This window comes from Cherax quadricarinatus, chromosome 26 (assembly GCF_038502225.1).
Source record: "Cherax quadricarinatus isolate ZL_2023a chromosome 26, ASM3850222v1, whole genome shotgun sequence".
NCBI classification, from domain to species: Eukaryota; Metazoa; Arthropoda; class Malacostraca; order Decapoda; family Parastacidae; genus Cherax; species Cherax quadricarinatus.
The window spans coordinates 33,245,975-33,268,932 of record NC_091317.1 but is presented as its reverse complement, the minus strand read 5'-3'; the positions used below and the strand labels follow the sequence as shown (position 1 = coordinate 33,268,932).

General features: G+C 37.1%; 1 protein-coding gene across 3 annotated transcripts in view; it reads left to right on the top strand.

Annotated features, from left to right (window-relative positions):
* Positions 1-20,975, top strand: part of LOC128691720 (solute carrier family 25 member 16) — a 172,533-nt gene extending 151,558 nt beyond the window's left edge. The window contains exons 7-8 of one of the 3 annotated variants that reach the window (XR_011392461.1): positions 11,137-11,236; positions 12,282-12,406. Coding sequence is in view for 2 of the 3 variants with exons in the window: in XM_053780605.2 (XP_053636580.2) it covers positions 12,282-12,337; positions 19,585-19,910 (382 nt within the window). In the remaining variant the exon portion in view is untranslated. Of the gene's footprint in view, positions 1-11,136; positions 11,237-12,281 lie in introns of all 3 variants that reach the window. The other 2 variants (XM_053780605.2, XM_070088911.1) reach the window with 2 other exon arrangements.
* The last annotated feature ends 1,983 nt before the right edge of the window (positions 20,976-22,958 follow it).

Genomic DNA, 22,958 nt, shown 5'->3' with positions numbered 1-22,958 from the left:
GGGCCCTAAGATATGGAATTCATTGCCTGAAAATACAAAAGGGCCCCTGCTGCACACCAATTCAGGGCACTACTTAGAAATCTCCTAGTCTTCCAAAACTAGCAACACACACACTATATATTACTATCACCACCATCAACTCAAAAATTGCCAAATTTTATAAGATTATTTCAAAAACTAAAATTTGTCTCATTCTCATTATGTATAATATGCTAAAATACGTATAATTCTGTAACTTGTTATTCAACTACGTACTTGTTAATTTAAGTACTATAAAACTGCTACTACCTCTGTTGGTATATAAAAAAAAACAATGTTCAATTTGAATCAACTATATGTCTAGTATTAAGTAGTATGTAAAGCATTAGGTTTAGTCTGTTCGAAATGCATCGGCATGATAGGGGCTTTCTTTGCACTTAGCAAATCAATATTGTAATTACACATTGTAAACTATACATGGAAATACTCCTTATAACATGTCAGTCACACATTGTAAACTATGCAAAGAAATAAAAATTTGAATTTGAATCTCCGCCCAGAGGTTCTCGATGTTGTTCAGGTCTGGGGTGTTTCCTAGCCAGTCATCGAAGATGGGTATTTTACAGTTACAAAGCCATGGAACAACAGATTTTGTTGTGTGACAAGAAACACTTTTGCATGAAAATCTTACCACACAGAGTGAAAGATTTGAGCCAATGATTACATACCAATTCTACATATATTATAGTTAATGTTATTGGGGACATTTTCCTAGGCTTCCCTGGACATGCTTTTGGTATGTGCATGTCATGAACACTGCCCTTAAAGAACCGATGTAACTGGGTTCTCACTGGACACTCGCACACATCACTGGCTTTTACTATTTCCTTTGTTTGATGGTTTGCTTTTTGTAATCCATTGATCTCTGCAATTATCTTGTCAGCGACTTGATCCTGCCCATATTAATTCTGCTATAGCCAAAAATGTCCAACAAATTTGGCCCTCAAGATTTCACGGTACAGATGGACTACAGACACAAAATCATCCATCACACACTGTCAGAAGGCACTTCGGAGTCAGTCAGTAGCTATAGTGAATCCTGAGATGTCCTATTTCAAGTTGCAAGGCCAGCATAACTTTTTGCCTCATCGACAAAAGTACCAGGGTAGGGTATTCTAGTGTTTTGGGCATTAAATTAAATTGGGTGCCCTCCACTCAGTGTACTTGAATAATGAGCAATGTAAGTTGCTTGAAATGTTGTGCATTCTATGGGCTCTTCAGTGATATATGTATATTATAAAAAAAAAAATTGAATTCTGAATTCAAATTTGAAAGCTTTAAGATGTTTTCCAATGTAAGGAGAGAGATACTGTTTACCACTTAATATGAATCATGAGGTGTAACATTGGGAAGTGATGCACTGACAGTTGACAGCTACATGGAACAGGTCAGCTGGCAAAAGTTACAAATTGTTCTTCAACCCTCCTAGTTAAAGTTTGATATCTTAATTGCTGTCTAACAGTTGTTGAGATCATACTTTATTGCACGCTTTAGATCATCAGAGTTTCTTGTATGTTATTCATCAACACAATTGACTCAAGTTGATGTTTGGTTGGCCTAAGCATAAATCAGCTCGGTGATTTAAGTTGTATATAGCTAATAACTTTTTGACACCATGGGGAAGTTGAAAAGAATTAGTCCTCTGTAAGCCATGTATGTTGTAAGAGTTACTAAAATCCCAGGAGCAAGGGGCTAGTAACCCCTTGTCCTGTATAAATTACTAAATTTAACCCCTTGACTGTTGCAACCCCAAATCCTGAGGCATCTCCTGGTGTGGCAAAATTTAAAAAAAAAAAAAATATTTTTTCTTATGAAATGATAGAGAATCTTTTCCCGATTGTAATGACACCAAAAGAACGAAATTTGATGGAAAACTGACGGAATTACGCTCTCGCAAAGTTAGCGACCTCGGCGATATTTACGAATCGGGGATTTTGCCCACTTTGAGCCCTATTTTCGGCCAATTCCATTGTTCCAGTCCACCAAACTCATTGCTATTTCTTTAGAACTCCATTTTTTCTATCGACTGAGTACAAGAAACTGCCCATTTACTGATTTCAACTACCCAATAACGCGGTCAGAAATTTGCAATTTGGCCAATTTCATGAAAATTAAAAAATATGATAATTTCAAAGTAGGATCCAGAATGAACAATGCTGACATTCCTGGCTCTAAAATAACATTTTCTTTATCAGTCACATCTTCAGGCCTCTGATATTACTCTTGCTTTCTATTTTGAATTTTTATTCAAACAACAAAATAGAAGATTTACTCTTATGCAGACTACTGCAATATTGTAATAATTGTATAATGTCAACCCATTCATGACTGCATATTAGAATGGCTAGTTGGACATTTATTGGACAATGACATAATTTGTTTACTTTTGAACATCGGCAAAAATCAAACATTTTCCCTACTTTGAGCTCTATTTCAAGGTTCTTTTCATAGTAAAACCAATCAAAATCGCCTCTATTTCTATAATATGTTTTCCATTCTATCAAATGAGACCAAGAAAACGAGAATACAAGCATAAATACTATACGAAAATAGACCACAAAGTTGGCATTTTAATTAAAAAAAAAATGTTTGTAGTTTTATTTTTTTTTCTCATTATGCACTGTGTGCTGCAGGATTTTTTTATATGGTGCACACTAACCACACAGACCCATTCTCTCACATGTGGGCCTACCAGTTTTCTCCTGCTTGATTTGAAGCTGCTAGAATTTACGAGTATACGTCAAAATCGGTTGCTTGTGAGACATGTATATACGACCAAAACAGTCAAAGGGTTAAAAAGAAAAACTTTTGTTTCTCTTTTTAGGTCACCCTGCATTGGTAAGATATGGCCAGTTTGTTGGAAAAAAAAACTTTGACTATTATGGCAGAATGAAGAGATGCAAGTTAAAATGTCACAATTGATAGGTGTAGAAGAATAATCAAATCAAATCAGTTCAAGTTTATTCTCTATAAAATGTGGGGTTTACATATTATAGGATATTGTGTGGTTTATATATTATAGGATATTGTGTGGTTTATATATTATAGGATATTGTGTGGTTTACATATTATAGGATATTGTGTGGTTTACATATTATAGGATATTGTGTGGTTTATATATTATAGGATATTGTGTGGTTTACATATTATAGGATATTGTGTGGTTTACATATTATAGGATATTGTGTGGTTTATATATTATAGGATATTGTGTGGTTTACATATTATAGGATATTGTGTGGTTTACATATTATAGGATATTGTGTGGTTTATATATTATAGGATATTGTGTGGTTTACATATTATAGGATATTGTGTGGTTTACATATTATAGGATATTGTGTGGTTTACATATAGGATATTGTGTGGTTTACATATTATATAAAACTAATTGCAGAGAGGGCCACTATCACACCTAGCATGACTAGGCATTTTGTTGACAAGAGGTGAATGAGGCATGCTTAATGAATACTTCATAGATAGGTTTCAGATGTGATTGTCTTGTAGTAATATCTTTTACTGTTTCCATGATTCATGTTTAAGCTAAGTTTTTTTTTTTTTTTTTTTTTTTTTTTTAATAGTTTTGAAGTGGTTGGCAGAAGGGAAACTCTTGGAATTTTTTGGTAGTGTGTTCCTGATTTTGGACCTTTCATGTGCATTGAGCTGTTGCTCAGGTTGAGATAAAGTTTGGGGACATCAGAGAGGTATTTTTTTATTTTATTATCACACCGGCCGATTCCCACCAAGGCAGGGTGGCCCGAAAAAGAAAAACTTTCACCATCATTCACTCCATCACTGTCTTGCCAGAAGGGTGCTTTACACTACAGTTTTTAAACTGCAACATTAACACCCCTCCTTCAGAGTGCAGGCACTGTACTTCCCATCTCCAGGACTCAAGTCCGGCCTGCCGGTTTCCCTGAATCCCTTCATAAATGTTACTTTGCTCACACTCCAACAGCACGTCAAGTATTAAAAACCATTTGTCTCCATTCACTCCTATCAAACACGCTCACGCATGCCTGCTGGAAGTCCAAGCCCCTCGCACACAAAACCTCCTTTACCCCCTCCCTCCAACCCTTCCTAGGCCGACCCCTACCCCGCCTTCCTTCCACTACAGACTGATACACTCTTGAAGTCATTCTGTTTCGCTCCATTCTCTCTACATGTCCGAACCACCTCAACAACCCTTCCTCAGCCCTCTGAACAACAGTTTTGGTAATCCCGCACCTCCTCCTAACTTCCAAACTACGAATTCTCTGCATTATATTCACACCACACATTGCCCTCAGACATGACATCTCCACTGCCTCCAGCCTTCTCCTCGCTGCAACATTCATCACCCACGCTTCACACCCATATAAGAGCGTTGGTAAAACTATACTCTCATACATTCCCCTCTTTGCCTCCAAGGACAAAGTTCTTTGTCTCCACAGACTCCTAAGTGCACCACTCACTCTTTTTCCCTCATCAATTCTATGATTCACCTCATCTTTCATAGACCCATCTGCTGACACGTCCACTCCCAAATATCTGAATACGTTCACCTCCTCCATACTCTCTCCCTCCAATCTGATATTCAATCTTTCATCACCTAATCTTTTTGTTATCCTCATAACCTTACTCTTTCCTGTATTCACCTTTAATTTTCTTCTTTTGCACACCCTACCAAATTCATCCACCAATCTCTGCAACTTCTCTTCAGAATCTCCCAAGAGCACAGTGTCATCAGCAAAGAGCAGCTGTGACAACTCCCACTTTGTGTGTGATTCTTTATCTTTTAACTCCACGCCTCTTGCCAAGACCCTCGCATTTACTTCTCTTACAACCCCATCTATAAATATATTAAACAACCACGGTGACATCACACATCCTTGTCTAAGGCCTACTTTTACTGGGAAAAAATTTCCCTCTTTCCTACATACTCTAACTTGAGCCTCACTATCCTCGTAAAAACTCTTCACTGCTTTCAGTAACCTACCTCCTACACCATACACTTGCAACATCTGCCACATTGCCCCCCTATCCACCCTGTCATACGCCTTTTCCAAATCCATAAATGCCACAAAGACCTCTTTAGCCTTATCTAAATACTGTTCACTTATATGTTTCACTGTAAACACCTGGTCCACACACCCCCTACCTTTCCTAAAGCCTCCTTGTTCATCTGCTATCCTATTCTCCGTCTTACTCTTAATTCTTTCAATTATAACTCTACCATACACTTTACCAGGTACACTCAACAGACTTATCCCCCTATAATTTTTGCACTCTTTTATCCCCTTTGCCTTTATACAAAGGAACTATGCATGCTCTCTGCCAATCCCTAGGTACCTTACCTTCTTCCATACATTTATTAAATAATTGCACCAACCACTCCAAAACTATATCCCCACCTGCTTTTAACATTTCTATCTTTATCCCATCAATCCCGGCTGCCTTACCCCCTTTCATTTTACCTACTGCCTCACGAACTTCCCCCACACTCACAACTGGCTCTTCCTCACTCCTACAAGATGTTATTCCTCCTTGCCCTATACACGAAATCACAGCTTCCCTATCTTCATCAACATTTAACAATTCCTCAAAATATTCCTTCCATCTTCCCAATACCTCTAACTCTCCATTTAATAACTCTCCTCTCCTATTTTTAACTGACAAATCCATTTGTTCTCTAGGCTTTCTTAACTTGTTAATCTCACTCCAAAACTTTTTCTTATTTTCAACAAAATTTGTTGATAACATCTCACCCACTCTCTCATTTGCTCTCTTTTTACATTGCTTCACCACTCTCTTAACTTCTCTCTTTTTCTCCATATACTCTTCCCTCCTTGCATCACTTCTACTTTGTAAAAACTTCTCATATGCTAACTTTTTCTCCCTTACTACTCTCTTTACATCATCATTCCACCAATCGCTCCTCTTCCCTCCTGCACCCACTTTCCTGTAACCACAAACTTCTGCTGAACACTCTAACACTACATTTTTAAACCTACCCCATACCTCTTCGACCCCATTGCCTATGCTCTCATTAGCCCATCTATCCTCCAATAGCTGTTTATATCTTACCCTAACTGCCTCCTCTTTTAGTTTATAAACCTTCACCTCTCTCTTCCCTGATGCTTCTATTCTCCTTGTATCCCATCTACCTTTTACTCTCAGTGTAGCTACAACTAGAAAGTGATCTGATATATCTGTGGCCCCTCTATAAACATGTACATCCTGAAGTCTACTCAACAGTCTTTTATCTACCAATACATAATCCAACAAACTACTGTCATTTCGCCCTACATCATATCGTGTATACTTATTTATCCTCTTTTTCTTAAAATATGTATTACCTATAACTAAACCCCTTTCTATACAAAGTTCAATCAAAGGGCTCCCATTATCATTTACACCTGGCACCCCAAACTTACCTACCACACCCTCTCTAAAAGTTTCTCCTACTTTAGCATTCAAGTCCCCTACCACAATTACTCTCTCACTTGGTTCAAAGGCTCCTATACATTCACTTAACATCTCCCAAAATCTCTCTCTCTCCTCTGCATTCCTCTCTTCTCCAGGTGCATACACGCTTATTATGACCCACTTCTCGCATCCAACCTTTACTTTAATCCACATAATTCTTGAATTTACACATTCATATTCTCTTTTCTCCTTCCATAACTGATCATTTAACATTACTGCTACCCCTTCCTTTGCTCTAACTCTCTCAGATACTCCAGATTTAATCCCATTTATTTCCCCCCACTGAAACTCTCCTACCCCCTTCAGCTTTGTTTCGCTTAGGGCCAGGACATCCAACTTCTTTTCATTCATAACATCAGCAATCATCTGTTTCTTGTCATCCGCACTACATCCACGCACATTTAAGCAACCCAGTTTTATAAAGTTTTTCTTCTTCTCTTTTTTAGTAATTGTATACAGGAGAAGGGGTTACTAGCCCATTGCTCCCGGCATTTTAGTCGCCTCATACGACACGCATGGCTTACGGAGGAAAGATTCTTTTCCACTTCCCCATGGACAATAGAAGAAATAAAAAAGAACAAGAGCTATTTAGAAAAAGGAGAAAAACCTAGATGTATGTATATATATATATGCATGTGCGTGTCTGTGAAGTGTGACCAAAGTGTAAGTAGGAGTAGCAAGATATCCCTGTTATCTTAGCGTGTTTATGAGACAGAAAAAGAGAGGTATTTATTTCTTGCATTATGCCAGTGAGTTTTGCTCCCTCTCTACAGAAAAAGCTTCGGAGTTGGGTTTATATTTGTATTGATTATTCAGTATATAGTATGTACAAAAGTAAGAATGTTTGCATGTTGAATAAATTTGACCTTTTGAGGAGCAGGGTGTGTCATCTTGCATTTGCTCAAGTGATCATTTGAACACAAGGTTTTTATTGAGTTACTAGTGACTAGGTGATTTCCTGTTATATATCTCAGTCACAGACACTGTAGATGAGATAAGGATAGAGTAGCCCAGAGTAATGAGGGTTGAGGCACATAGTAACTTATCTTAAAAGAGGATGCACACTGTTTTGGAGACTGAATATGTTCTGAATGTGTTAGTGTTCAACAGTTGTTAACAATAGGGGATATCTTCTACAATTCTGTTGCTAACCATTGTTTGGCATGAGCTACCTCCACTTGTGGGTCCCACTCACCTGTGATGTCATCCTCAACCTGCTGCACTTCACTCTTGTTCTTGTACACAAGTCTCTGGCATCATGCTTCTGCTTTGCAAAGACTAAGAGACTGGCTATCCCAGACCGAGTGACTGATCACCTTAAAGCACCTCTCCATATACTGTCTTTATGGTAATTACCTCTGTATTCAACTGATGATGCCTGCTGTGCAGCCAAAGAAGTTTTGTCAATAAATATACCCAAGTGTAGCATTTGTGTTCTACTCAACAGGAGGGGTGTGCTAGTCACTTTTGCTGGTATCAGTATTATCCTAAAGGTGAACATCGACATCATTGTCTATTGGCAAAATTTGACAGTATCAGCAAAAAATTTGGTATCGCCTCATCGCTAAACAGAATTTAGTCGACAATATGACGTAGTTTACTACTTATGATTACATTTATAGTCATTTGGGATGGTATCCCTCCCACTAAGGCAGGGTGACCCAAAAAAGAAACTCGCCATGATTCACACAGTCAGTTTTTGCAGAGGTGCACAGATATGACAGTTCAGATGTCACTAAACAGCAAATATTCCAAACTCCTCCTTTAAAGTGCAGGCATTGCACTTCCCACCTCCAGGACTCGAGTCCAGCTAACCTGTTTTCCTGAATCCCTTCACGAAATATTACCTTGCTCACAAATATGGTTTTTGGGACTTCACAGCTCGCCACTTCCCAAAATCAATTAGTCTCCGCTCCTGTCTAACACACACACGTGCCTGCTGTATGTCCAGGCCTCTTGCACACAACCTCTTTTATCCTCTCCCTCCATCCTTTCCTAGGGTGACTTCTACTCCTCCTCCTCCTCCTCCTCCCCTCCCGTACAGATTTATACACCCTCTAAGTCATCCTGTTTTGCTCCATCCTCTTTAAATAACCAAACCTTTTCAACAACCCCCTCTTCAACCCTCTGAATAATATTTTTAGTAACTCCACACCTAATTTCCACGTGACGAATTCTCTGCACAATATTTAAGCCACACATTGCCCTTAGACACGACATGTCCACTGCTGCCAGCCTCCTCCTTGCTGCAACATTTACAACCCATGCCTCACACCCATATAATAGTGTTGGTACTGCCATACTCTCACACATTCCCTTCTTTGCCTCTATGGATAACGTTTTTTTGTTTCCACAGATACCTCAATGCACCACCCACCTTTTTCCTTCATCGATTATATGGTTAGCCTTGTCCTTCATAAACCCATCCTCTGACAAGTCTACAACCAAATATCTGAACACATTCACTTCTTCCATAGTCCCTCCTTCCCTCCACTGTGATATCAAATTTTTCTTTACCCAACTCATTTGATACCCTTTTCACCTTGCTCTTACTTATGTTCACTTTCAACTCTCTTCCTTTACACACCCATATAGGGCTATTTGGTCATTGGTATAAGCTGTCATACAAGATTGTATTTGTACATTTAGGATACTCCCACCATACAAGTCTGCATTTACTGTCACTTTTACTGTTACTTAAATTTACATTTACATTTACTGTTACTTAAATTACTAAATTACTTGGTATGTCTTCATGTGTACATTAACAATGAAAGTGCCCCAGACAAAATAGGCTGAATTTGATGTATTTTTGGTGATAATTATAAAAATTTAGTATGTACTTGCGTATATTTTTCTTTGTAATATATTTAATGTTTTTTTTTTTATGGTCTCTGGCACTTGCTTATTGACTTGCAGAAATGTTATGGTTGAAGATGTGACATGTTGCAGAATAAACTTTTATTGGCACACCACTTTGCTCTGGAGAGAACTTTATCAAGTTGAAAGCCCATGGTTATGCGAAGAATTTGATGAAACTCTACATAGTGGAAGGTTGCAATTAAAGTTCATTCTGCAACATGTCGCCTTCCTTCACTACCGTCAGCAGCATGCCATTTGTACCAAACTGTTATATTTATTTCCCGTATTGTGTTTTCACAATGTATCATTGTCATAACTTATGACATTATTTCTTTTATCTCTTTCATGCACTGGATGCTGCCTTGTACAGAGAGTAAGTTGCATGATTCTTGTATTTGCCATGGAAAAGTTTTCTTTTTCTGTTCTCTTGTTTGTCTTAATTCCGCACACAAGTCGCATGCATCCTAGCATCTTGACAACTAGAAAAAAAAAAAATTCTTGCCTCAATTTTCTAACGATAGTGCTTAAACAATTGCTCGTTAATGTATGGTGAAGAAACTACCCTAGTGTTATGTCGCATATGTGGATAAAATGTATTGGTGAAATCAGCAACTCAAGACCCCAATATTGTTAATTATTTTGGGAATTATTTGTGGGAGAGGAGTATGTGTGATTGGTTGTGATCGTTTTTTTTGTGGTTGGTTGGTGGTTTGTGGTTGGTTGGTTGGTTGTTTGTGGTTGTTCGTGATTATGATTGGTTGTGATTGACCTTTGACTAAATTATTATAATTGACTGTGATTGGCTATTTGGTATTTAGAAGAGCAGAGCTCTCCCTGTGGTGTCACATCTTGATTTTTTTTTTCTTAAAGAACACACTACCTCTTGGATCCTATTTCAGCATTTCATTTGGCTCCTTCCCCTCGGAAAAAAAAAATGCATTCATTGAATAGTTGTCTTCCCAGAGGTGTGCAGACATCACAGTTCAAATGACCTTCTGAACTGCTACATTCCTGTCACTCCCTCAGAATGCAATGCTGATTTGGGAAGACCTTTTTTTTTTTTTTTTTTTTTTTTTTAAGTGGTTAGCCCTGCTAATGATGCTAACAGATTCTTCCTTTTGTATTGTTTTTTGATGTGGTTTTAACATCACCTCTTTTTGTCCTGTCTATTTTCGAAGACATTTTTTTGTTTTCAAGCTTTCTTTGTAATTCATATTTCTTCATTCTTGGAGTTATTTGTGGCATATCATTTAGCTTTTTCTTTGTTTACAGTATCTTTGTTTGGTAAGTATAACTAATTATGGTCTAACACATTTTGAGTTTAGTTTACCTTTGCATGTGTTCAGCATCAAAGTTTCAACTAGGGTAGACTTCTGAGTTCGTACTCAGGTCACCAATTTATCCTCTTGTATTCAAAGTGCCACAGATTTTCCATAGATGGGAGTTAACATCTCATTGGTTGTCAGGGTTTGCATTAACTATTGATGCAAATACGTTTTCTGTCCATAAATTGTAATTTATTTATTTATTTATTTTTATTTTTTTTTTAAGATTTGCTTGCCCACAGAATGGGTATGGGGTACATAATAAAGATATTAAACTAAACTAACACTGGCCGTCTCCCTAGTTTTTTTTTTTTTTTTTTTTTAACAAGTCAGCTGTCTCCCACCAAGGCAGGGTGACCCAAAAAGAAAGAAAATCCCCAAAAAGAAAATACTTTCATCATTCAACACTCACCTCACTCACACATAATCACTGTTTTTGCAGAGGTGCTCAGAATACAACAGTTTAGAAGTATATAAGTATAAAGATGCACAACATATCCTTCCAAACTGCCAATATCTCAAACCCCTCCTTTAAAGTGCAGGTATGGTCACCAAAAAAACACACATTCACCGTCATTCATTCAGATGCTGTCTTGCCAAAGATGTGTTGACATCACAGTTCAGATGAGGCTCCACCTTGGAGGAATGGTGATGTAGTTCAGAGGGTTATTTGAATTGTGATGTCTGCATACACACCTTTGGCAAGATAGATTTTGAATGAATGAATAATTTTTTTTTTTTCCTCACCTACCTTGTTGAGATATGTATGTTAAAAAAAAAATGTAGTGCTGTTTATGAAATTGCTCAGTGTCCAGAATATCTTGCTGCCAATTTTGTCAAGACTGAGAACCAAAGCAATCATAGTACTAGAGGGAGAGAGCACAACTTTGTAGTACCCAGGCTTAAAACACCTTTTATTGTACATCAATAAAGAAATGGAACAGATTACTTGCACATGTCAAAGCCAGTCATAGCATGAACCAGTTCAAGAAGAGTGCCAAAAGGTCTGATGAATGTAGTGACAGAAAGGGAGGAGAATGATTTTTTATTTTTTTTATCTAATGCATTTGAATATAACTTATTTTACCTTATTCCTAGTATATCTCCTTTATAGTATAATAAGATATGTATTATCTCCTTTATAGTGTAATAATAAGGAATTAAAAGGACCCCAATGGAAACTGACTGTTTTTTGGGGGTTATCTTAGGTTCTCTACACATATGCTATGTATGATAATCTATAACTGTATTTGTGTATACCTGAGTAAACTACTTACTTTACTTATAAATTAATTATGTATGAATGAATAAAATGGACATAGTGCAATACTTTTTTCACTTGTGTAACAATACTGATAATGTATTCTAATTATAAATGGTATACAGTTCTTATTTCTCTTGTGCTTCATGAAGCCTAAATCAATATTAACCTACTAATATTTTGTTAAACTGCGCATTCTACTGCGTATAGCATTGGCTAAAAAAAATGCTTGGCAAATTACTATGTTATGCTTTATTTTATCCTTAATATGATGGTACTGTATCATCAAATGGTTGTAATTTAAGTCTAATCTTTTTCTTCAACAGGATGGGTATGGTGGATACATTGCGTCTTATCTACAAGGAGAATGGCATTACTCGAGGTTTGTATAGAGGAATGAGCATTAATTATATGCGAGCAATTCCAATGGTGGCCGTCTCCTTTTCAACATATGAAATTACAAAGCAAATGTTAGGCCTAGATACTGGACTTAGTATCAAGGCTGGGTAGTTTTCATTCTATATTAGCATTCAAGTGCACTTTTTGAAGGGACATAAAGTAGGGCCTCAACTTAAGATGTTAATTCCTTTTTTGAAGTCATTGTTAGTGTTTGATACTCAGAACATGTTTGCCATAGATACCAATGTTGTAATTGAAGATGAGCTCTTGAGCTTTAAAATTCCTTTTCTACTTTCATTTATTTTTTTATTTGAGGCTGTTTACCAAATAGTTAAATCATTACTGTTTTTTCCACATACCAATAATATTAAACATTGTTTAATTTACTATACAGTAAGTATTTATTAATCGGAATGGAGTTTGTGTCAGAGATTTAATAATATGAGTGAACAAACACTAGGACACATTTATTAGAAAGTGTCTGTCCTGGAACCTTGATTACTTCTAACATAGAAGTTGAAAATAACAGTATATATAGGCAGAAAGTTGAGTATGAGTGACACTGACCTGAAAAATGCAATTTGGACTATTTGAGATGTCAGATAGTGAGGTCACATGATTCCTGTGTCACATAAGTTCAGCTTTACCTGGTTGAGTATCATATATGCCAGTGTTTTTCAAAAATACTGGCATATATGATGCTCAACCAGGCAAAACTCAGCCTATCTAACAAAGCAGGAATCATTTGACTTCATTGTCTACCTGACCTCATCCCAAATAAGTCTTGCATTTTTCAGGTCACTGTGTGTCACACTCCACTTTCTGCCTATATATGCTGCTATTTTTCAGCCTCTGTGTTGGAAGTGATCAAGGTCCCAGGACCAAAAAGCTTAATGATAAATGCCCTAGTGTTCTTTTGCCTGTCCTTTAAAATCAATTTATTGGTGTCAGTTACCAATGTTTATACCACCTGTCAGAGGAAGAGAGGGTGAGATACAGAAAGAAGAGGGAAGGGGAAGGAATGGAGTAGGGTATGTAGTGTGGGAAGGTAGTGGTGAATATAATTGTGTGAGGGTTATAGCATAAGGTACCCACAGCTTGCCCACTGACCATATCCAGCTGCCACTCGGTGTACAGTAATTATTTAATCTTACAGATCTTGACCCATCTCTACTAAAAAAAAAAATCTAACATTTTACATGCATAAAAAGATTTTCTTATAAACTGAGACTTATTTTTATTAAAATGGCAATTTTGCAGTGTATTTTTGTACGTTTTTTTATGGTTGTATTCAAAGTGTCTTGGTCTCAATTGATAGAATGGAAGATATATTACAGAAATAGAGATGATTTTGATTGGTTTTAGTACCGAAAATAGCTTGAAATTGAGCTCAAAGTAGCACAACCGTTCAGTTTTTGCCAATGTTCAAGAGTAAACAAATGACATCACTCGTCTAATTCACGTCGGCTGGTATTATTTATACAGTTATCAAAATATTGCATAACAGTAAATCTATTTTTTGGTGTGAATAAAAATTCATTATGTGAATAAAAAATCAAAGTGGAATTTATCTATAAAGCCTGGAAACATAACTAATAAACAAAGAAAATGTTATTTTAGTTCCAGGAATGCCTGCATTGTTTATTCAGGACCCTATTTTGAAATTGGAATATTTTGAACTTTGTGTGAAATTCGCCAAATTACCAATTTCCAATAATCTTATTGGGTAGTTGATTTGGCGATTTCTCATGCACAATCGATAAAATAGAAGTAATACTAGCAAAATAGCTAAAAATTTGGTCGACTGGAATAATATAATTGGCCTGAAATGGGAGTCAGTGGGCAAAATCGCTGATACGTAAATATCACTGATGCAGCAAAATCTGGGAGAGTGTAATTTCATCAGTTTTCCTGTCAAATTTCGTACTTTTTATTACCTTCAGAAAGATTCTCTACCATTTCATAAGAAAAAAATAACATTTCTTTTGAAAATTCTTGGACCCTGTAGACAAGTTTCAGATCAGGGGTCTGGACCCAGAAAGGGTTAAATCTATGGTTCTTGACCAGTCTGTACCCCCACATAATTTCTCTATACATGCATAAAGTGAACATCCACAAAGTATTAATAAATTTGGTAAAAAGAAAATTGTATGTTTTGCATAATTTGTTTGAATATTTGCAATACAGGTACTTAATTTTAACTACAAATGAGTTTTGTAAGTAATTAGTAAGTACTAAGGTCATGCGCAAGATGCAGATCACAGTGTGGTAAATTGGGGCCCTACTGTATTTATAATTAGGGATTTGGACTTTTATTTGATAAATAGAAATAATTCCTAGACAATTTTATGTATAAAATTTCATATAACTTACGTTGTTATAAGTAAATTCTTGCCAGATGTATAGTTAAGTACTGTATAGAGACTCAAGAAATATATAATTAATCTTTGCTTTCTGAAAGCAAGAGACTTTTGTATAGGTAATGGTGAGTCACTTAGTATTAATACATTCATGGGACAGTGTTAAATTTTACGGGTCATACAGCTCCTGAGAATGGGAGGCAATCAGGTTGGTTCCAAGGAAGGGGAAGATGGGTTCACATTCTTGAATCAAGAGCCCCCTTACTGGCATCAAGGCACTGTTTTTGAGAGATGAGAAGCATAATTTATCATGACATTAATTTTATTAGCACCAGATCCCTAAATCACATTCCAGGACCTGTCCCACATCACGTGTTACACTCTGTGTTAATTATGCACAAAGATCTGCTACTATGGTTGTATAGTTTGTAATATATATATAAATTTTTAATTTATTGTTGACATACGTTTATTAGATGTGTTAAAGGATTGATTGTCTAGAGACTCAAATCTCTTGTTTTCTCAAATACTGTTTTTCTAATAGATGAAATGTTATTTATTACTAAGAAAGAATCCATTCAGATGTATGTGTGGTGATGCTAGGCAGCTACAACCTATTTTCACCCATATTCCATTATTATTTAAGATGAATAAGTACATAAAGCCTGGTAAGAGATGAGGTATACAAATAAAGGGAATCAGTGGGTGAACACATTTAAAATAGTTCATTATACTGTAAGTTGTCAGTTTTATAAGCCAAAGATATAAAGCCACTTTATTATCTTTGATGAACAATGTAAAACAGGTGAACAACATGCATTGATGAATATATTTTTGTTATGACTGTAGTCTTAAGAATTTATTCTATTGACATAATATGTGTATGTTGGGAGACTTTTTAAGGAAATTTTATGGGTCTATTATAGGAACAAATTATAGAGTATAGTACTAGCATATATTTTAAGGTTACACTACTTTGGATAAGTAATGAATTTTAATTACATTCAGTTTGTGAATGTCTAAACAAACTTGATCTTTCTTTCGACGCACCGTCCGTATCCCACCAAGGTGGGGTGGCCCAGAAAGAAAAACAAAAGTGACACAAACTTGATATTGTTACATTAGTTATTAGTGAAAGTTTACATTTAGGAAAGAATGATTTGCATGTACTGGCCTTCCTTGCTTTGCACAAGTGACATATACTATGAGACTCCCACACAGAACAAACACGGTTACAGTACTGTAATGATTGAGATTGCTTCTTGCACATAGTATTGTTCCATTTTTACTATATAAATTGTTTTAAGTAATTTAAATTCCCAAAAATTTAAATTTTGTTCACATTTGTAATGATCATACATTTTAATGGGTTTTGAAGCATGATTAAGCTTACCTTAACAAGAGCAAAGCAGTTTGCCAACCTGCTGATTGGCTACCTCCACAGTAATTTTTTTTTTTTACTTAGCTATGAGTTATATCTGCTTAATTTTTTGCAGTAATAACGATAATGCAGTGCTGATAACAAGCTTCCAATAAAAGAGCAGTGGACTGCTTTATTAATATTGACTACCCTTAAGCAAGGGTGGGTGTCTTTTGTACCATATTGCTGTATTATATCTCAATATTTTCTCCTTACCACAAATCAAAAATCACATAAGAACAAGTCAGTTCATGTGCAGTAAAAATATTGTTCATATAAAAAGCAAATTGACACAGAGCAAAGTTCATGCCTGGGCAGCAAGATGGGTAGAGTGCAGTCAGACCTCCAGATTTGCAAGGGTTGTTCCTAGAAGTCCTGCAAATTTAGAATCTGCACAATCACAAAATTCTGTTTCACATAAACAGTCATATTTACTCATTTTGTGTTGGATTCCATATTTTTTAAATAGTATTACTCTAGTTATTACTGATATTAATAATGACCATAGAGATGTGGACACTGAAAATTAAGTACATTTTGAGTAAAATCTTTCAGCTTTCAATTTAGTGGTTACATGCCAAGTGAAAACAAAATTTGCATGACAAAAGCTGATAATTAAAAGTACTTGTGGAATTATTTTTTACCAAAAGCCTTCCAAGATAAATGTAAGTTAGAAAACCTAGAGACATGAGTTTGATTTCATATATGTAAATGTGCGAGAGAGTTCTTTTCTATTTCTATTTGTAGTTACAAATTAGGTCATGGTGTCCCACCTTTAGGGGTCAATTTGTTGCATAAGTGATCAGTAGACATTACTGCTGATTACTAAAGAATTCTGTGATCTGAACTGATATGTGAAGTTACACTAATCTCTACAGTTTTGTTTACAAAGTATATGAGAGTAATTATTGATGGTTCTTAATTTTATATCCATTGTTGATAAGGGTATTATATTTTGTTTTTTACATTTTAAGGGAAAACATGTATATGCACATACACATATACATGCATGCATGAACAGGAAGGATGTGATAATGACATAAAATACTGAGAGGAATTGACAAGGTGAACAGGCACAAAATGTTTCAGAGATAGGATACAGGAACAAGGGGACACAACGTTGAAAACCAGATGGTTCATAGGGATATTAGGAGCATTTCTTCAGCCTTAGAATTGTCAGGAAGTGAAACAGTCTGGATTGTGAAGTAGTAGAGGCAGGATCCATATATAGCTTTAAAAAGAGATATGATAAAGCTGTTAGAGCTGGGAGAGAGTGGGCCTAGTAGCGGCCAGTAAAGAGGCAGGACCAGGAGCTGTGACTCAACCCCTGGAACAACATATAGGCGAGTACATACGTATATGTACACATGCACGTGTGACTGCTCTAAGTCTATTGACAAGTGCCTTTGATAACTACTAACTACTACAGATACACACAAAAAACTCTTGATTACTAATACATATGCACTCAGAACAACACATGCATTTACTCTCATCCACTTTAAGCACACTGGCCATCTTCCACTGAGGTAGGGTGACATTATAAAGAAATGCTTTCACCATTGCTCTCTCCATCAGTGTCTTGCCAGAGGAACGTAGATACTTGTCGGTTTTCAAAACCATTCATCACACGTAGATACCATTCAGATGCCCCTCTAAACTGCAGCATCCTCTCGCCCGTCTTTTAAGAGTGCAGGCACTGTACTTCCCACCTCCAGGGCTCCAGTCCAATTAACTGGTTTCCCTGAATCCCATTATAAATGTTACCTTGCTCACACTCCAACAGCACAGTCATAAAAACCACTTGTCTGTGCTCCTATCTAACACTCTGAAACACCCGCTGGATGTCCAAGCCCCTCGTGTACTCACTTGTATACCCACTTACTCGACCACACATGCATGTTTACCCAAATTATACATACATACACATTTACTCATTCACACACATGTATGTTTACCAAATTCATTGAGCATATACATCTTGCATACATCCGTACTCATAAGTCATAAACATTTACTCAACTTCACTCACATTCTAACATTTCTGTTAGGTGTAGTTAAACACTTGGCATTTTTATTTTTTAATGTTATTATTCATGTTATTACAGTATTTTCTTGTATATATCCCATTCACTGAATTTTTTACTAGGTAAAACATATTTATTTTTTTTTTTTTTTTTTTAGCCCCTACTAACAAATTGCACAACTTTTTATTATGCTCGATTTTAGACTTGGTTTTAATTTTTATATTTAGTCTTGCATGTATATTATCATTCTCCAAATTTCCAAACTACGAATTCTCTGCATTATATTCACACCACACATTGCCCTCAGACACGACATCTCCACTGCCTCCAGCCTTCTCCTCGTTGCAACATTCATCACCTATGTTTCACACCCATACAAGTGTATCGGCACAACTATACTCTCATAAATTCCCCTCTTTGCTTCCAAGGACAAAGTTCTTTGTCTCCACAGACTCCTAAGTGCACCACTCGCCCATTTCCCCTTCATCAATTCTATGATTTACCTCATTCTTCATAGACCCATCTGGTGACATATCCACTCCTAAATATCTGAATACATTCACCTCCTCCATACTCTCTCCCTCCAATCTGATATCCAATCAATCATCACCTAATCTTTTTGTTATCCTCATAACCTTACTCTTTCCTATATTCACAATTTTTTTCTCTTACCCTACCAAATTCATCCACCAACCTCTGCAACTTCTCTTCAGAATCTCCCAAAAGCACAGTGTCATCAGCAAAGAGCAACTGTGACAACTCCCACTTTGTGTTTGATTCTCTATCTTTTAACTCCACACCTCTTGCCAAGACCCTTGCATTCACTTCTCTTAGGACAAGGTGTGGGATTACCAAAACTATTATCCAGAGGGCTGAGGAGGGGTTGAGGTGGTTCGGGCATGTAGAGAGAATGTAACAAGACAGAATGACTTCGAGAGTATAAATCTGTAGTGGAGGGAAGGCGGGGTAGGGGTCAGCCTAGAAAGGGTTGGAGGGAGGGGGTAAAGGAGGTTGTGTGCGCGAGGGGCTTGGACTTCCAGCAAGCGTGTGCGAGCGTATTTGATAGGAGTGAATGAAGACAAATGGTTTTTAATACTTGATGTGCTGTTGGAGTGTGAGCAAGGTAACATTTATGAAGGGATTCAGGGAAACCGGCAGGCTGGACTCGAGTCCTGGAGATGGGAAGTACAGTGTCTATACTCTGAAGGACGGGTGTTAATGTTGCAATTTTAAAACTAGTGGAAAGCACCCCTCTGGCAAGACAGTGATGGAGTGAATGATGAAAGTTTTTTTTTTTTTTTTCGGGCCACCCTGCCTTGGTGCGAATCAGCTGATGTGTTAATAAAAAAAAAATGTATGTTATATACTTCATTAATTTTATACAAATTGTTTTTTCGTTAAATTTGAGCATTTGTCTGTACAGGTGCCCTGCGACTTATGATGGTTCAACTTTACTATGTTGCAAAAGCTATTACTACTTTGGAGGTGAAGCTTAAGATAATTACCCATCATGAAGGCAGAAAGTCTGTAACTTGTATATTGTTTTTACTTTTCAATACTGGTATTTATTTAGTAATTACACCTACCATCCGACTTACGACCTGCTCGACTTATGACCGTGTTTTTTATGCCAAATTTCTGGGAAATAAACAACTATTTGTGTTGTACAGTGTTTATCCTAAACCTTACAGTATAAAATACAGTACTAACAACATAAAAAGTAAAGTAAAACATGAAATACCAAAATAAAACAATAAAATAGTCATTACAAAAATGTTTTGTTGATATTCAGTAGTAAAGTTTGACTTATGACTGGTTTCTCGGAACCAAACTCGGTCGTAAGTCGGATGGTAGGTGTATTTGTTTATTCAGAGAGTTATTTACATATTTAGCATATAGTATTCGTATTTGACTTAGCCTATGTTCATATTTTCGACTTAGGTTCGTCAGAACATATTATTATTATTATAATAATCAAAAAGAAGCGCTAAGCCACAAGGGCTATACAGCTCGTCAGAACATAACCGCATTGTAAGTCGAGGAGCACCTGTTAATATGCAGCCTTTCCTCACTTAACGATGGAGTTCCATTCCTAAGACTGTCGGTAAATGAATTTGTCACTAAGGAGCATACTATAATGGTGGTGGGTTTGTCGACCATCTTTGATATTGCTTTGTCACCTTCGCACCATTTATAACATTTTTAGTATATTTTCTAAATGTTTATACAGTAGTTTACTGTATGTTGTGATACAGAATAGAGGAAATCAGCTCTAATATACATTATTTAGGTATACTGGTCCGAGAGCCCGTCGTCAGTTAACTAATGCGTTGCTAAGTGAGGAGAGGCTGTACAGTAAAGGTAACATTTGTTAGAGCGCCGGCTTGCCATAGGTTCGAATCCTGTGTACTTTTTGAAGTGTTGCAGTCGTGTTAAAATTCTGAGTCTGAGACAACATATTTGTAAGATTATTATTATTCCTTTTAATGCTCTGTGTAATAAGTTTTGCAAAAAATTACTATCACTTTTGTTACTTAACTATGAATTATATATATTTTTTTTTTTTTTTTGCAGTTTTAAATACAGTATTTTAATACCTATTGTTTTGTTTATGATCAATGTGTGTGTGTGTGTGTGTGTGTGTGTGTGTGTGTGTGTGTGTGTCCTCTGAATCATAGATACTTTTCTGAGTCAGGGGCTGAGGGGGCCTACAGTGCATGCAAAAGAAATCATCGACTCTGTAAAAATTATCAACATTTTACATAAAAAAAAAAAATTAATAAAAGGAGAAATGATACAATGAACTGAAAACTTACTATACATGTATTTTTAACCTAATGTTGGGTCATTCTGCTGTTAGCTTTAATTACCTGTTTTATTCTTGAGAATGCTAATATCAGAGATTCTTGAAATAGTTATCTTTGCAACTCCAAATTTTCTTCAGTTCACTAGGGCCAAAATAGAAGCATTTTCTTCCATACTAAACTTACAGGACCCGTTACAATCACTGGTAACTAAAATATTAGCTGTCTAACAATCCAACAGGAAGTCCAAAATAGGGGTCAAAAGCACATGAAAATTCATCCTCCTATAGCGTCTCCAAGGTAAGTAAGTGAGAGAGATGAGCGGAATTCATTACTAGTATACATATGAGCTGCCTGACATAGTGGAACCTTGGTACTCTAACAGTTCGGCATTTGAACGCTTTGTTCGGTAAACAAATTGCTCAGTAGTCGACTGTTTGCTCGGCACTCGACCAAACAAACATGACCTGCCAGAACTTCACTGTAAACTGTTTCTTTGCATTTTTTGATGTTATTTAAACAAATAAAAAAGTCACCACGGGGCCTAAGAGGGATTAGTGATAACCAACCAACCAAAAAGAAAATTAGTTAGGAAAAATTTGTTCGGTACTCAAACAGAACAGCACTTGAACAGCCTTCTGGAACCAATTAAGTTTGAGTGCCGAGGTTCCACTGTACAAGCATCATCAATAACATTGCCCATATGCTGTCTAGTGAACAGGGAAATGATAAAAAGTTGATATTTGTTGCTTTAGTTTGTTTTTTCTGCTCTTGTGATTTCTTTTGCAGGCACCATACCTGGAATACACCACCTACGTCTTACCTTATGCCTACTACTAGCTACAGTATAGTTTTACATGTGCTATTATGCTCAGTTCAGCCTCCACTTGCCCATCGTTTTAGTGTGCCGGTTCCAGCTGTAGGCTCTGCACCTGCTCAGCAGCAGTTATCAAGCAGAAGAATATCACTGAGTAAGGTGGCAGAGCTGTGGTCCCTCTTGGACCCCCAGTTTAGAATGGTATCTTTTAGAGCTCAGAATGTACCTTTCTGCTGTCTGGCCCACCAGTATTGAGAAATGGAGAAGGCAGCTGTCAAGTGAAAATGAAATCTGTGGGAAATTATCCATGAGATATGAGTGAGTGAGGTATGAGGAGTGACTTCTTCAGAAAAAGGTTGTTGAAAACTGTTATTGAGGATCATTGTATTCCGCCCAGGCAAAGCCAGAACCAGAAAGTGGTACTTCACCCAGCCATTTCACAGATACAGAAACACTAAGAAAATTATATTCATGTGGAGGTATTTAACCCATAGGGGTCATACAGCACCTGGGAAATAGAAAATACTTGGACCATTATTTTCTCTTCAAGGGAAAGCTCCTTGGTGTGGTAAAGAGGCTCTTCCTCTGAGGAATTAGACCTTTTGGTCTCCTTCCTCAGACCGAACCTAATTACCCCCCAATCCCCCCTTCCCTATCCCATCCTCCCTTTTCCCTTTCTTCCCCTCCTCCCAATCTTTCTTTTTCTGTCCCATTAGTAGCCTCTGGGGTCCTTCCCTCTGGCATTAGTTTCTAGGTAGGGGGAAGTGTGCTGGGGTCCCTCGGAAGTAGTGTAGTTTGCTGTGGAATCTGGATCATCTGGAGGCGCCCTGCTCCCTTCCCGGATTTCCAGGAGGTAGAGCAGGGTGTCCTGCAGGTGACGGGTGTATCTCTGGAGGCTGCTTGTCGGTTCTGGGAGGTGGCAGCAGAGGAAGGTATGCTTTGTGGTGGGTGTCCGACCACCCTCTCTTTTGTCTACCGAGGTGGCTCAGTGGATGTGAGGTTGCCATCCAAGTGCCACTATCATGGAATCTTCATTGCATGAACCCCCTTCCCTCCTCCCAGGCCCCTTTTTGTTACTGCATCCTGTTCTGACCTGGCTGTATTGGACCATTCTCCAGACCCCCCCCCCCCTCCCACCATCTGCTAGTGATGCTTTGTCACTTGCTCCAGGTGCTG